Genomic DNA, 12,700 nt, shown 5'->3' with positions numbered 1-12,700 from the left:
TTATGATATGAAGCTACTTGAGAGAGTTTAACGAACTAGCAATGATAAGAGGGAATTCTGGTTTCTGTAGGACCTCAAACAAAACACACAGGTCATAAATGTGGGGTCGGCGGTGCTACAGCGGGGAACTAATAGCCTTCCTGCATCTGGTTTTCATTCTAAAGAGGATGTGTGTTTTGGATTAAATTGACATTGATTCCTCTGTTTTTCCTAAGACTCTGAAAATCCTTTACAGCTTGGCTATAAGGTAGGTGTGGTGATTAAATACAATCCCTCCCTCACCTCTGCGAGATAAAAGCCATGACAGTTATAAAAGACATAATCAACTCCTTACATGCTTCACTTCTTCCCCTCACCGACTTTTGAGGGAGTACAATAGTTCCCTGTGAGGTAAATTATACAGTGAATGACATCTCAGTCTGCGCAGACAGAGGCAACGTGCTGTGATATTGCATTGCTTCCACCTTGCTGACTCCCTGACATCTGCGTGGAGTGTAGGGCAGACCTCAGAAACCGGAGCGTTCCCCAGTGAGGCTCGCTAGGCAGCGTTCTGCTTCACGCTCCGCCGCCTCCTGCCACCGCCCAATGTCATTATGCTGCCAACACATCCAATTACAAGGAGCCGTGTGGCACGTGTGGACGCAAGCACAAAAAGAAGACATCGACAGAGACGTGTGCGCAGGCATTGCTCGTGTCCCTGAGCTGACAGTCACACACACACACACACACACACACACACACACACACGCCGCTGAACTACAGGCGGAGAGAAAAGCCCGAAGGGGCTGGGAGCAGGAAGTTATGGACACAAATGGGAGTTTGTACAGCATTACAAGCAGAGGAAATAAAACAAAATCAGCAGAGCGTTATAGAAAAACAACATGGGGTAAATCCAAGGAGAAGAAACTTAAAGATCCCAGACTCCAAACTCAGTGTGAACTTTTAAGGATCAGGTGAACGTCTCCTTCTGTGCAGCCTCAGGCACATCTGGTCTATAAGGGGCTCAGAGGGTCTGACCTTGTCTGGGAACCAGCTGCTTAGGCTCTCCCTTCCAGGGCCAAGGGGACTAATCTTTTTCTCAGGGGCCAAAAAGGAGCTTAAACCTGGAAGAGGAAGCTGGGGGCCTTAACATGAAACCTCGCTTATACCTCTTCCTCTCCTTTCTTGTGTTTGTGCTGGGGATTATTTCCTTAGCAGAGCAGAGCGGGGGTATTAGCATGAGTTAAGTTTTTTTGAGAAAAAGAAGTCTAAGGAGTCCTTTCAGGTCTCAGGGCAAGAGTTGGATTTTGCGCTTGACGGCAAAACATATATATCATCCGGTGTGTCTTAATGCCGCCTTTGCGATGCTGAGATTCCCTGAGCCGTTTCAAGACGTTTCTGCTCTTCTCTTGCATGCAGCTCATCACAATCAGAAAAAAAAAGCGAAATCTCGTGACAGATTTGATCAAAGGGATCGATGGTTGCAGCTCTGTTTGAAGCAACAGCAGCAGCCACACAAGCATATGTTGCAATTACACACCTGCACGAAAGGCAGGAGCTGATCCGCGGCAAAGCAAATGATCCACGCGCAGCTGAACGCCGTTGCTTAATGGCTTGGAAAATAGCGTCGCTTTAAACCGTAGATACGAGGGAACACATAGGCGAGGAAGAGAGAGAGAGCGAGGAAGACAAGAAAAGAGGGAGAAAGAGAAAGGAAGAGGGCAGCGTCAAGTCGGAACAGGTTTATTATCGATTTTAAGATGTGTTTTCCATTCCACTGTTCCTTAATCCCTAGTCATCAAGATAATCTGGGACTGATATGAACATGTTTGCCTTGTACCTGCATGTAGACGACCTTTTATAGTGAATCATTGTTAAGTGCTGATAAGTTTTGCTGTCATCGCTTCACCTGAAAGTGAAAACTCCACTGCAGCAAGTTGTCCGTCACTCACATATAAAACCAGCTCACAGCAGCTAAAGCCGGCTTTGATATCAAGTGAAATGTAGCATCTGGAGGTTCAAACCAAGAGGTGTTGTGAAATTCTGAGGAGCAGCAGGGTCTGGGGCTCGGGGGTTTAAAAAAAAAAAGAAAAAAGACGATGGCAAGATGGGTATACGAAGGAGAAGGAGCTGGAGAGACAGAACGGGTTGAGAGGGGTCGTTGTCTTTGTTTAGCAGTGTTTTTTCCCCTCATTTCATAACCTTTTAAAGCGTAATACATTCTCTACGAGGGTAATATGAATGGCACACTGGTGAAATATTAAACCATGGGAAAGTACGGCCGACTGACGGCTCACTCGGAGCTCACAGCTCAGGGTCAAGCTCTTCATAAATTCACTTCTGTTCGTCAGACTTACTTTAAAAAAAAAAAAAAAAGTCTCCTTTTCTTAGTGAAAACACATTCAGAGGCTACCTGCTATGTTAAATGAGGGTACAGCTAATATCTAATGCAGCAGTCTGGAACATACATTACCATCTATGATGTGACATTAGACATGCAGAGAGAGGAATTTATGCAGCCACATGGGTAATGTCAGCCGGAGTTGGACACATGCAGTTTAATATACATGTTCTCCTGACAAAGTGTCTTATATAACGAGCTTTTTCCTGCATAATTAAGTCAGCTGAAGAAAATGTCGAGAAAAAAGAAAAACACACACACACACACACAAACGCTGTGACAAAGTGCACACACACACTCCCAATACATCACACACTCACCTAGACAATTGTGCCCATCGTGTGCCAAGCGGAAGCCATCATAGCATGTGCACCTGTAATTTCCTGGAATGTTGATGCACTCGTGGACACAGCCGCCGTTGTATTCAGTCGCACACTCGTCGACATCTGCAAAGAGAAAAACGCAGGCAATTGAGGAGGTGTCTTTCAATACTCTGAGGTCCATTAGGAGCAAAAGTTTGACATTTAGAGAAAAAGAAGACGATCAGTGGCACCTCTCATATCTGTCCAGGTGACATGAAGCTACTAATAAATCAATAAAAATCATATCCAGAGACATATCTCGTATAGCTGGGGGCTTTATCAGATGAGAACAATACATGAGAATAATGAAGAACCCCCCCCCCCCCTCAAAGAAGAATCATTCATCCTTCAAACAAGACTGATGAAAGATTCAAAATAACTTTAGAGTGGAATTATTGAGAGAGACATTATCATCATCCTCAGTGTATCCAAACCACTCCAAACTGTAATCTAAGATCCTCAAGAGCACCATCATTAGTTCTGCAGAGGTCAAAACTGGTAACCAAGGGCGACCGGGCATTTGCCATCAAAGCCCATAAACTCTTGAACTCCCTACCTGAAGACATTAGGCTGGCAAACTCATTACATGTTTTTAAATCTTTGCTTAAAACATATTTTTTATAGAAAGGCATTTTAAATGATTTATTAATTGGTAATGAATCTTCTGCTTTCATTTATTTAATTATTTTTTTTTATAATTTTGAAACTCGCCAATGTTTTTACTCAGTGTATTTTGTGTTTATGGGCATTGACTGTTCTGGGTGTGGGGAAAGGTAATGAACAGTGAATCTCAATAGTTTTTTGTTCATACATGTTGAACTGATATATGGATAGAATTAGGAGAGTTTTTAATAGTTTTATTATAAAACCTATTTTACAGAATATTAATGCCTTTAATCAAGATGAAAAGATTCCTCATTCTTACTTATTGGTCTTCCACTCTCACCTCAAGGTGATGATGAAACTGCAGAAAGTCACACATAAACCCCCTGATATCATGTTACATTTTCAGACTTTTTTATGAATTTTGCAGCTAGGGAAATGTGCTAATTAGCAAACAGCCAAGGTGCTAGAAGGTGGTATGTCTGCACGGATAGGAGAGATGGTTATGTTTTCATGCTCATACCAACAACTAATCAAGATATCATACTTCTTACAATGTAAAAATATTACTTAAATCTGTGTATTTCCACTTTGAAAACAGCTCTCATAAACAGGGATGAGGCACAAGCTCAGCGATAAGGTACCTCACCTGTTAGCGATGTTACTGGTGTTTGTTCCAGAGCTTCTCTGTTATTGTTTTGTTTTTAAATACTGAAGCTGATAGCCACAGTTTTTCCACCATATTTAATATCCTATAATTTGAACAGTTTGTATGCCAGAACATTGCTTTTTCTCTTTGGAATTTTATTGTTGGCAGGACTCAAAAGCCTCTGAAACAGAGTTTGTATCCAATTCGCGGTACTAAAATCTTTAAACTACGATCCAGAGAATGAAGTCATCGATGATATTTGTAGATATTTTTTAAGTACACAAATGTCTGCCAAAGAATGAGGGAAGAAGCTGTTTAGAGGTGAATTCTTCTTCCCCATTATCTATGCATGGACATTATTGACATGAAGGATCATACCTAAGAGAGAAAAATGACCATCAGAGATGACTGTAAACTGAATTGAAAGTGAAGAAGCGTAACACATAAATCAGAGAGCAGAGGCAGGAAGATAAAGAGAGGCTGCAGATTGGTGTGACAGCCTGAGTGGAGTTGTCTGTTACAGTTATGATGACGGGTGAGGGTCCGTGCTGACGAAACCAAGAGATCGAGGGATTGAGATCTCAGTGCACTTCAAACCAGCACTTACTGGCCCATTTAGGGCCGATGATCCCAGCCGTTCAAGCCCCTCTTTGAGGCTGTTTCACGGTGCGCTAAATAAGATGTGACAGCCGAGCGAAGGGACTGAAACAAAGAAACACTCTTATGTTTCTCCTCTTCCCACACATCTCTGTCATTCCTCGATCAGGGCGCAGTATCAAACATCTCTGTTCACCTCCTCTCTAAACCTCAACATCCAAGAACACAGTAGTTTTCATTCAACTGCTTTGATTTGTCTTTATTTGAAGCTTGCCCAGGTCTTCCAATAAACTTTGAAGTTTTTGTACCTGATGTTTGCCTTTGAAAATGAGCCACATATAAATTAAATAAATCCTAAAGCTGAAATGTAAAAGATGGACTCATTTGAATCAAACATAGTCTGACTATCTTCCAGGAAAACAAAGACGAGGACCTGGATTAGTTTGTTGATGTCCCTGATATTTACAGTTTACTTATATGAATCATAAAAAACAACTATGAGTATTTTTTGGTTAGACAATGAAGTTTCAGGCAAAAAAATCACAACAGTTATATATTTTTAATTTATATTTTTAAGGCAATTTGGCCTTCATTGGATAGGACAGCTGAAGAGAGACCGGTCACGTTGGGATGAGTGAGAGGGGGATGACCTGCAGCAAAGGGCAGATGTCGGATTTGAACCCACAGACGCTGCAATGAGGACTACAGCTTCTGTACATGGGGCAAACAAAATAACCGCTAGGCCATCGGCGCAGCTGCAGAATTATTTTGCAGCTGCAACAATTAATGATAAAAGCCAGTTTAACAGTTAGTAAAGATCAAATGTGTAGAACCACTACCATTATACCATACTACCATAAAACATCCCGTAATGCACAAGATCCACATTGAGCAAAAAAGACTTAAGATAAAAGGGTAGGAAAAAGAACTAGGGCTGACCGATATGATTTTTTGGGGCCAATACCTATATCGATATCAGGGATAAAAAAAATCTGATCATTTCCTAGATCTATGTAATCTAAAGAGATATATATAAATGTACACATTGTATTTGTAATTGCATTGTTGTAATCCATGTAGCACCCTCTGCTGGTGAAAGAGAACTGTTAGTTTAATACGATGAAACTCAAATGAAATGCTATTTGACTGGTGAATAAATCTAGTAATGTTGGAGATTATATCTGCGATCAAATTAGCCGATACCAATGGTCAGTGGATAAGATAACATCAGCCGATATTATCGGCTGGCTGATAAATCGGTCGGTTTTCTAAATAGAACACCATGACGCTATTTCACAACCCACACAGCCTTAAGAAAAGTGTAACGCTGTTATCTCAAGAATGAGTGATTTTAAGAAAACAGACTTGTTTTCTTGTTGTAGTGGGTCATAGTATCTCAATATGGCTGGGAAAACAGGGCAGACTTCTTACGCTTTCTTGAGGCCACATAGAGAACTTACTGTATAGGGTTCTCTGAAATCGATGTGATCATATCTGAAATTAGCCTTTAAGACAACTATAATGACTGTGAGGGAGGATTCATTAACAAACAGTGACTGAAGGAAAGTGTGATGTGCTGATCTAAAGGGTCCCCCTTAACTGACATGAGTAGCTGTAATCAGTTGCTCAGTTGTCAAATCACCATATATGCATAATTATTGGCATGCCAGCGACTGATTAAGATTTACTTTATTCTGTTTTTACACTCTGTTAATCATGCAACACACACATGCACAAACAGGATCCTATGGACATGCACTAAAGGAGAGATGTCAGAGTGACGGAGCTGCCCACAGCGGGCGCTCCTGAGCTCGTGGTGGGGACGGGGTTTGGTGCCTTGCTCAAGTGCACCTCGGCAGTGCTCAGGAAGTGATCTGGCACCTCTCCAACTATCAGACCAACTTCCATATTTGGTCCCTCCAGTTCCCAAGCCAAGTCCCAAACAGACTGTGATTGATCTTAATTAAGCATGCATCAATCTTACCACTCATGAAGTGAATTTTTCTGTCAGTTATTGTTTTGAAAGCGCGGGTTAACGCCTTCACACCAGCTAAGCACCAAGCTGGAACCTCTAACAGGCATAATAAGTATTCCACCCACAAAGTGTTATTTTCTACACCCGTTTAGCTGTCATATTTTAAGAGATCTGCGTGAGCATGGGTACTATGGGAATGCAGCCAACAAGACTTTCATCATATGGAATTTGGCTTGGTTTCAGCTAGAGTTAGTTAGGATACTCTTCCGTTCACTTTTATCACAGGCACAGAATTTGAGAAATAGTCTAAGCACCACAGTCACAAACACTTCCTAGAAAAAGGAAAGAGTTGAAATGTTACACTCAAAAGACAGTCACTTTGAAAATACCAACCAGATTTGACTCATTGTGACTGCTGAAGGCTCATTTTAGCATTAGATTAACATCGGGAAACGTGCAAAAAGAAGATTAATGAGGGTTTTGTCCACATCAAGGAAGACTTTGTTTTTTACTTGCCAGTATGAACAGGAGGAATTTTGGAGAGCTAGCAAAAATCAGTTCCAATGTTCTTTTAGATAAACTACTTTTATGAGAAAAAGAAAATTTGTGAACATTTCTTTTGGCAGCAGAGGGCAAATCAGGAGAAGATAAAAGCTTCTGCTTCAACTGATAAAATCTCAGCTTTTGCTACAAGTTATACTGAACAAGTCTTCGGATGAATTAAATCTAAACATTTAACCATAAACGATAATGACAAGTGTGACAGTGGAGCTGTTTAAGTAATCATGAGAACTCAACTAAACAGCACTGAAATAGAAAAGCATCTTTATGCTTTATCCTCTCAGCTTTAAACACTAATGATTACTATCCTCCTGCAGCTCTGCACTCAGAAATACCTGTGCAAGGTTACATTCAGCAGACGATTTGTCCTTTAAATCTCATCACACATCACTTGAAGCATCTATATTTACTACAAGTCTTATGAGTTTTGCTTTTGAATTCAGAATCTGACCAGCATGTCAGCCTTGAGAAGCCTTCAGTTAAAGGAAACCCAACCTAGCACATATTTCACAATAGATTCAATAAAGCTAACTTTTATGACCCACAGGCACGAGGCCATGAAAAACACTCAGTCAACTAAATGAAAGAATAATAACAGTGAGGGAAAAAAATGACATTGAGAAATATGGTTTTGTAATAATACTAATAAAACTTGTGGGATATAATGATCCGGAGGCTTTGGGCACATTGAGAAAAAGGTTAGAAAAACAGACTTGTGTCTGACAGTCCATGAGGCCTTCCTCTGGCTGTGGAAATATCCCTGACAGCTTGGCAGGCCCGCTGACTGCCGATTCAGTTGCTATCTTAATTTTCTCCTTCAACATGTGTAGGAAATTTACTGCTTCATTTCATCTTGCCACAAAGGAGCACTCTGCACCTGGCGTTCCCTTTTCCTCCGTCCGCCCCTCTCTCCCTCAGCTCTCCTCCCTCTTCAGGAGAGTCTTGAACTAATGAGTTATGTTGAGTGAGACAGAAGCTCTTATCGTGCCTGTCACTGGCTCAGGGGGGGGCTTACATTCCCAGAGATAAGTCAAATCAACATGAGAGATGTCGCTTCTACTTCAGCGTACTGTAAAAATCCTCCCACAGAGGGGAGCACAAGTTTTCGCCTCCAACCACAGGTGGGAATGAGCGCATACATTTCGGAAAGACTTTTACCTTCACAATGTTTGCCGTCTCCTTTATATCCCGACTTGCAGATACATTTGTATGACCTCAGGGTGTTCTGGCAGATGGCATCAATGCTGCAGTTGTCAAGCGCCTCTGCACACTCGTCCACGTCTAGAAAAGAGGGAACAGGGAGAGGGAGGTTAGATGATGAAGCTGCAACGCCCTAGATAATGGTTTAACCACATAATACAGATGTTCATGTTGTCAGAATCTATGACTCGATTATGCCAGAATTGACCACTCAAAGTAAAAGAACCAAATACAATATCTACACGAAAGAACATGACAACTAATGGGATCATATTGCAAAACTATGAGGTTAAACCTTATTAAACTGTTGGACATTTTTATTTGTAACATTTGGTCCTTCTACCAACAGAGGAAGTTTCTTTGTAATTACATATTCATATGACTAAATATGATGTCATGACCTTTATCAGCCCAGCTGGACCTTTGTCTTGGTGAAAGTAAAGTTTGAAAAATAAACAGAATAAGAGAAGTTGAACTAATTACTCTAGGAGCAACAGCAACTGTCAGCCGTGAACCACAATGTCCATGTTAGAACAAGACAATCCCAGAGTCTCCCCACTTGGTCGACCTTTCAAAGAAAGCAATTATGCTAAATTATAATGAGAATTACAAATACAATCATAGGACATTGGCTTTAGTCAAACAGTATTCTGAGTTAAAACAAAAATAACAAGATTAAGCATCTGTAGCCATGATGGTGGCTCTTTGAGGGACAGTACTGCTTGGACTAAAGGCTAATGTCAGCATGCAATGACAATAACAACATGTTGATGTTAAGAGGGTATGATGTTCATAATGTTAATCATCTAGATTTAGCTATAATGCCAACATGACTATTTTAGATATTTAATAACAAACTAAAAAATGGTTCTGGTTGCACATGAGAATCAGTGAAGGCCCAAAAAAGTGTACCCTGTGGATTTAACCAAGTAACAGATTACTTTTCCTACAGTGCCATGATCCATGCTTCAAACTTAACCTGACGAACAATCCATTCACAAGAGCCCAGATTAGCTAATTATATTTATGTTGACTTGTTTGACATGAGTATGACTCAAAGATAAGAATTGAAATGTATATTTAATCAAAATCCTGATGAGGTTTGCCTCATGGAGCCCCCTAATCCCACCAAATCCCAGTTGACTATTCCAGGTGTTTAGGATTACTGCCTTGCGCACAGGGGATAGGCAGCTTAACAAGGTTTACATAGCTCCCAATATCCACTCTTATCACCATCCCTCTGCAGGAGCCGGCTGATCCTGATGGGAAATGACCTGCAAACTAAACCCATGAGCTTAGCATATTGGCTATATCAGCCTATTCCTAGAGGACAGGGAGGCTGCTGCAGAAAAAGGAGGGCAGTGACAACTCAGGATGCACAAAACTCTGTGGAAAATCTGTGTCACAAAATAATACCTTACTGGCCCTGGTGGTGGTGTACGCCCTACGTACAAAAACCCTTGGTTTGATTCCAACCTTTACTTTTAAGTTTTTTACTGAATAAAGACAAAAAATAAACTAAATATCTTAATTAACTATTGCCCAATCATTCTTGTACAACCCACTACAAGAGTTATGAAAAACTTTCTGGCAAACATAATGGAAACATTGCAATAGCTGTTTACAAAGCTGTTATTAGTCTAAGATGAACACAAACTTCATTGAAATCTTGCAGAGCTTTCAGGGACCCTATGATTAAAGGCCGAGACATAACCCAAATCCCAAACTCCCAATATGAAGCAGAGCGTTGGTGAAGATAATGGATAAAATGAAGTGATGATGGCTTATATGTGAAGCTGGCGTCAAAATGTTTAAAAATATGCATGGCGAAACCATGGATTTAAATTATTAATTTGATACTGCATTGAGTTACAGACTCCTGGTGCTTTTGTGCAACAGGTAATGTTGACGCAGGTAACATTTTGGTGATTTGGACCTTATTGTGCTGATGGAAGAAAGAAAAGCCAAGCAGTTGCAGACACTGGCGGAACAAAGGCTAAATTGATGCCTTTGTTCTAGCATAGCATAGCTGTGTCATCCCCAGCATGCCAGGCACAAGAGCCTGCTAGAAATACATCTGGGTGAAAGTCCTTCTCCCTTTTGGGTCGGTCTTAACAGGACTGTCTCACATCTCCTCGGTTCCTACTTAATATTACCTTTTCAGCTGTCATGTCAAAATTCCTCTTCATCTATATTTGATTTTGACTGTGGTGTTACCCAAGGATTGATTCTAGGCCCTCTACTATTCTGCCTTTACATGCGTCCACTCCGCCAGATCTTTCAGAACCATATTTCCCATCAGTTATATGCAGATGACACACAGCTGTACATTCCTGTCCGGTCCAATAATCCCAATAGATAAAACAATTAAGTCACATGCCTCCGCAACAATTAATTCCAGATGTCAAAAAACCTTAAAAAACTCAATCAAGAAATCTGAGGTCAAAATGTTTGCTCAACATCATTCATCGGGTCCTCTTCCAAAGAAAGCTTGGTTCACTTCACAACATCAAACTAAAAGCGAGAAATCTGGGCACAATATTAGATCTTTGTTCTGATGCACATGTTGAAAGTAAGGTCCAATCCATTTTTTTTTAAAAGCTGAAACAAATTTCTAAAATATGATCATTCCTGTCCCCCCGTGGATCTGCACAAAGTTATTCATGCTTTTATTTTTCATGCTTTGATTGTTGTAATGCACTTTCAAACAGTATCAGTCAGAGCTCCCTCAACAGACTCAAATGTATCCAAGCGCTGCTGGAGTTTTAAGAGGCATAAACAAATACCAACACATCACAACTATGTTGTTTTAAGATTTTGTGTAGTACACGTGTGAATGCGTGTGAATGTGTATGAACTGGATCAGTTAATACTGATGGGCACTTTACAAAGCAGCCTCTGCCATCAGAGTGTGAATGGGTGAATGTGACAAGAAGTTTAAAAGAACTTTGAGTACTAAGAAGACTGGGAGATTAGAAAATCATTATACATCTTTTAACTCCATGGCATGCCATGGCAATCACTGCAATGCAGCACAACCAGATGCTGCTCTGTTGGTTGTAGCTAAATCCTGACTTGCAGTCAGATTACCCCAAACAGGAAGCTCTTGGCTGATTACTAGAAGACAGGCTAGCTTCTTTGAAAACCTCTCTTAAAAATTCCTCTGTATCATCTTTCTTTTAATTCCTGTATATTTATGTTTTATTCAGTGTTGTTTTTATCTCCCTTCCTTTTATCTTTTTAAGCAATTTATTATTTTAGTACTTTATTTTAGAAAGGCAATCTGGTTGCCATGTTAATGGATGATATGCGACTGATCAACACAATACCCCAAAAAAGAAAAATGCCAAAAGCCTACATACACTTAAATGGTTTCTGTCCAGACAGACATACTGACAACGCTTATCCTGGAGCCACACTAGATTTGCTAAAGACTATTAAATGTCTGATTCATGGTTGTAGGTTTGAAATACTAAAACATATACATGTATGTACCAAATGTCAAATGACCCCTAAAACATCTACTTTTTGTCACCTGATAGCAGGGTTGAGCATCAACACAGATTGTTCAAATAAAGTGATACCCACAGTTGTATACTATTCTAGCACTACAATCATTCTCAAAATGATTTGTCAGTTTTTTTGGGGACTGAAATAAATAATTCTTTATGCAGCACCCAGTAAGGGAAAATGCCCCTAAGACAGTTGTGCCTCCTCTCTTGCTAAGTTTCTATGAAGCCATTTAGTGAAACAGAGCTCCCCCAGCATTGTATTGATTTATATTATGAGAGAACAATGTGAATTCTCCCGAGAAGTAGCCGGGGTGTATTCTTTGCAGAGACTACCTCACAGGATTAGAGCAGGAGATGCCGTGTGAGGAAGCATTTTTCAATAGAGGAGGCATTAATCACAACAAAATATCCATCCTATTGTCAGGTTTGTCGGTGGCAAGTCTCTGTAGTCATTAATATTCATTATGACAGAAAGAGGTCTCAGAGAATCTCTCTTTTTATTCTGTTATTAATGGTCCTATCTGGAGCATCAGTTCAGTTTGCCTTGCAAGGTTGCAGAGTTTCACTGTATTACTTTGAGAAACATACAAACACTCAGGCTCACAAACAACCTTTTTAAACTGCATTAGGAATCAAAGACTGATAGCTCCAGACATCAGCTTAACTTGTTCACTTTTACATTTTTTTAGTATAAAGATAATCAATCGTGCATACACAGAAGTAGTGCAGATAAACCAGCAATGATACATCTTAGTTTTCAGCGAAGGCTTAAGTCTAATTGGCATCTGGAACAGTTTGATGCTGTTATTGCTTCAGGCAGTTATTGAGTGCAAAAGAGCGGCTGAAACTATTGGCTTGTAA

At 40.3% G+C, this 12,700-nt stretch overlaps 1 protein-coding gene across 3 annotated transcripts in view; it reads right to left on the bottom strand.

Moving 5' to 3' along the window:
- The window catches only part of scube3 (signal peptide, CUB domain, EGF-like 3), a 79,222-nt gene that overhangs the window by 50,114 nt on the left and 16,408 nt on the right, over positions 1-12,700 (bottom strand). For all 3 annotated transcript variants that reach the window (XM_061057561.1, XM_061057560.1, XM_061057562.1), the window contains exons 2-3: positions 8,286-8,408; positions 2,701-2,826 (exon numbers count right to left, since the gene is read on the bottom strand). In XM_061057561.1, coding sequence (XP_060913544.1) covers positions 2,701-2,826; positions 8,286-8,408 — 249 coding nt within the window. The remainder of the gene's footprint in view (positions 1-2,700; positions 2,827-8,285; positions 8,409-12,700) is intronic.

This window comes from Labrus mixtus, chromosome 15, assembly GCF_963584025.1.
Source record: "Labrus mixtus chromosome 15, fLabMix1.1, whole genome shotgun sequence".
In the NCBI taxonomy this organism is placed as follows: domain Eukaryota; kingdom Metazoa; phylum Chordata; class Actinopteri; order Labriformes; family Labridae; genus Labrus; species Labrus mixtus.
Note: the sequence above shows the minus strand (reverse complement) of the source record. Positions and strands in the feature narration are given on the sequence as shown.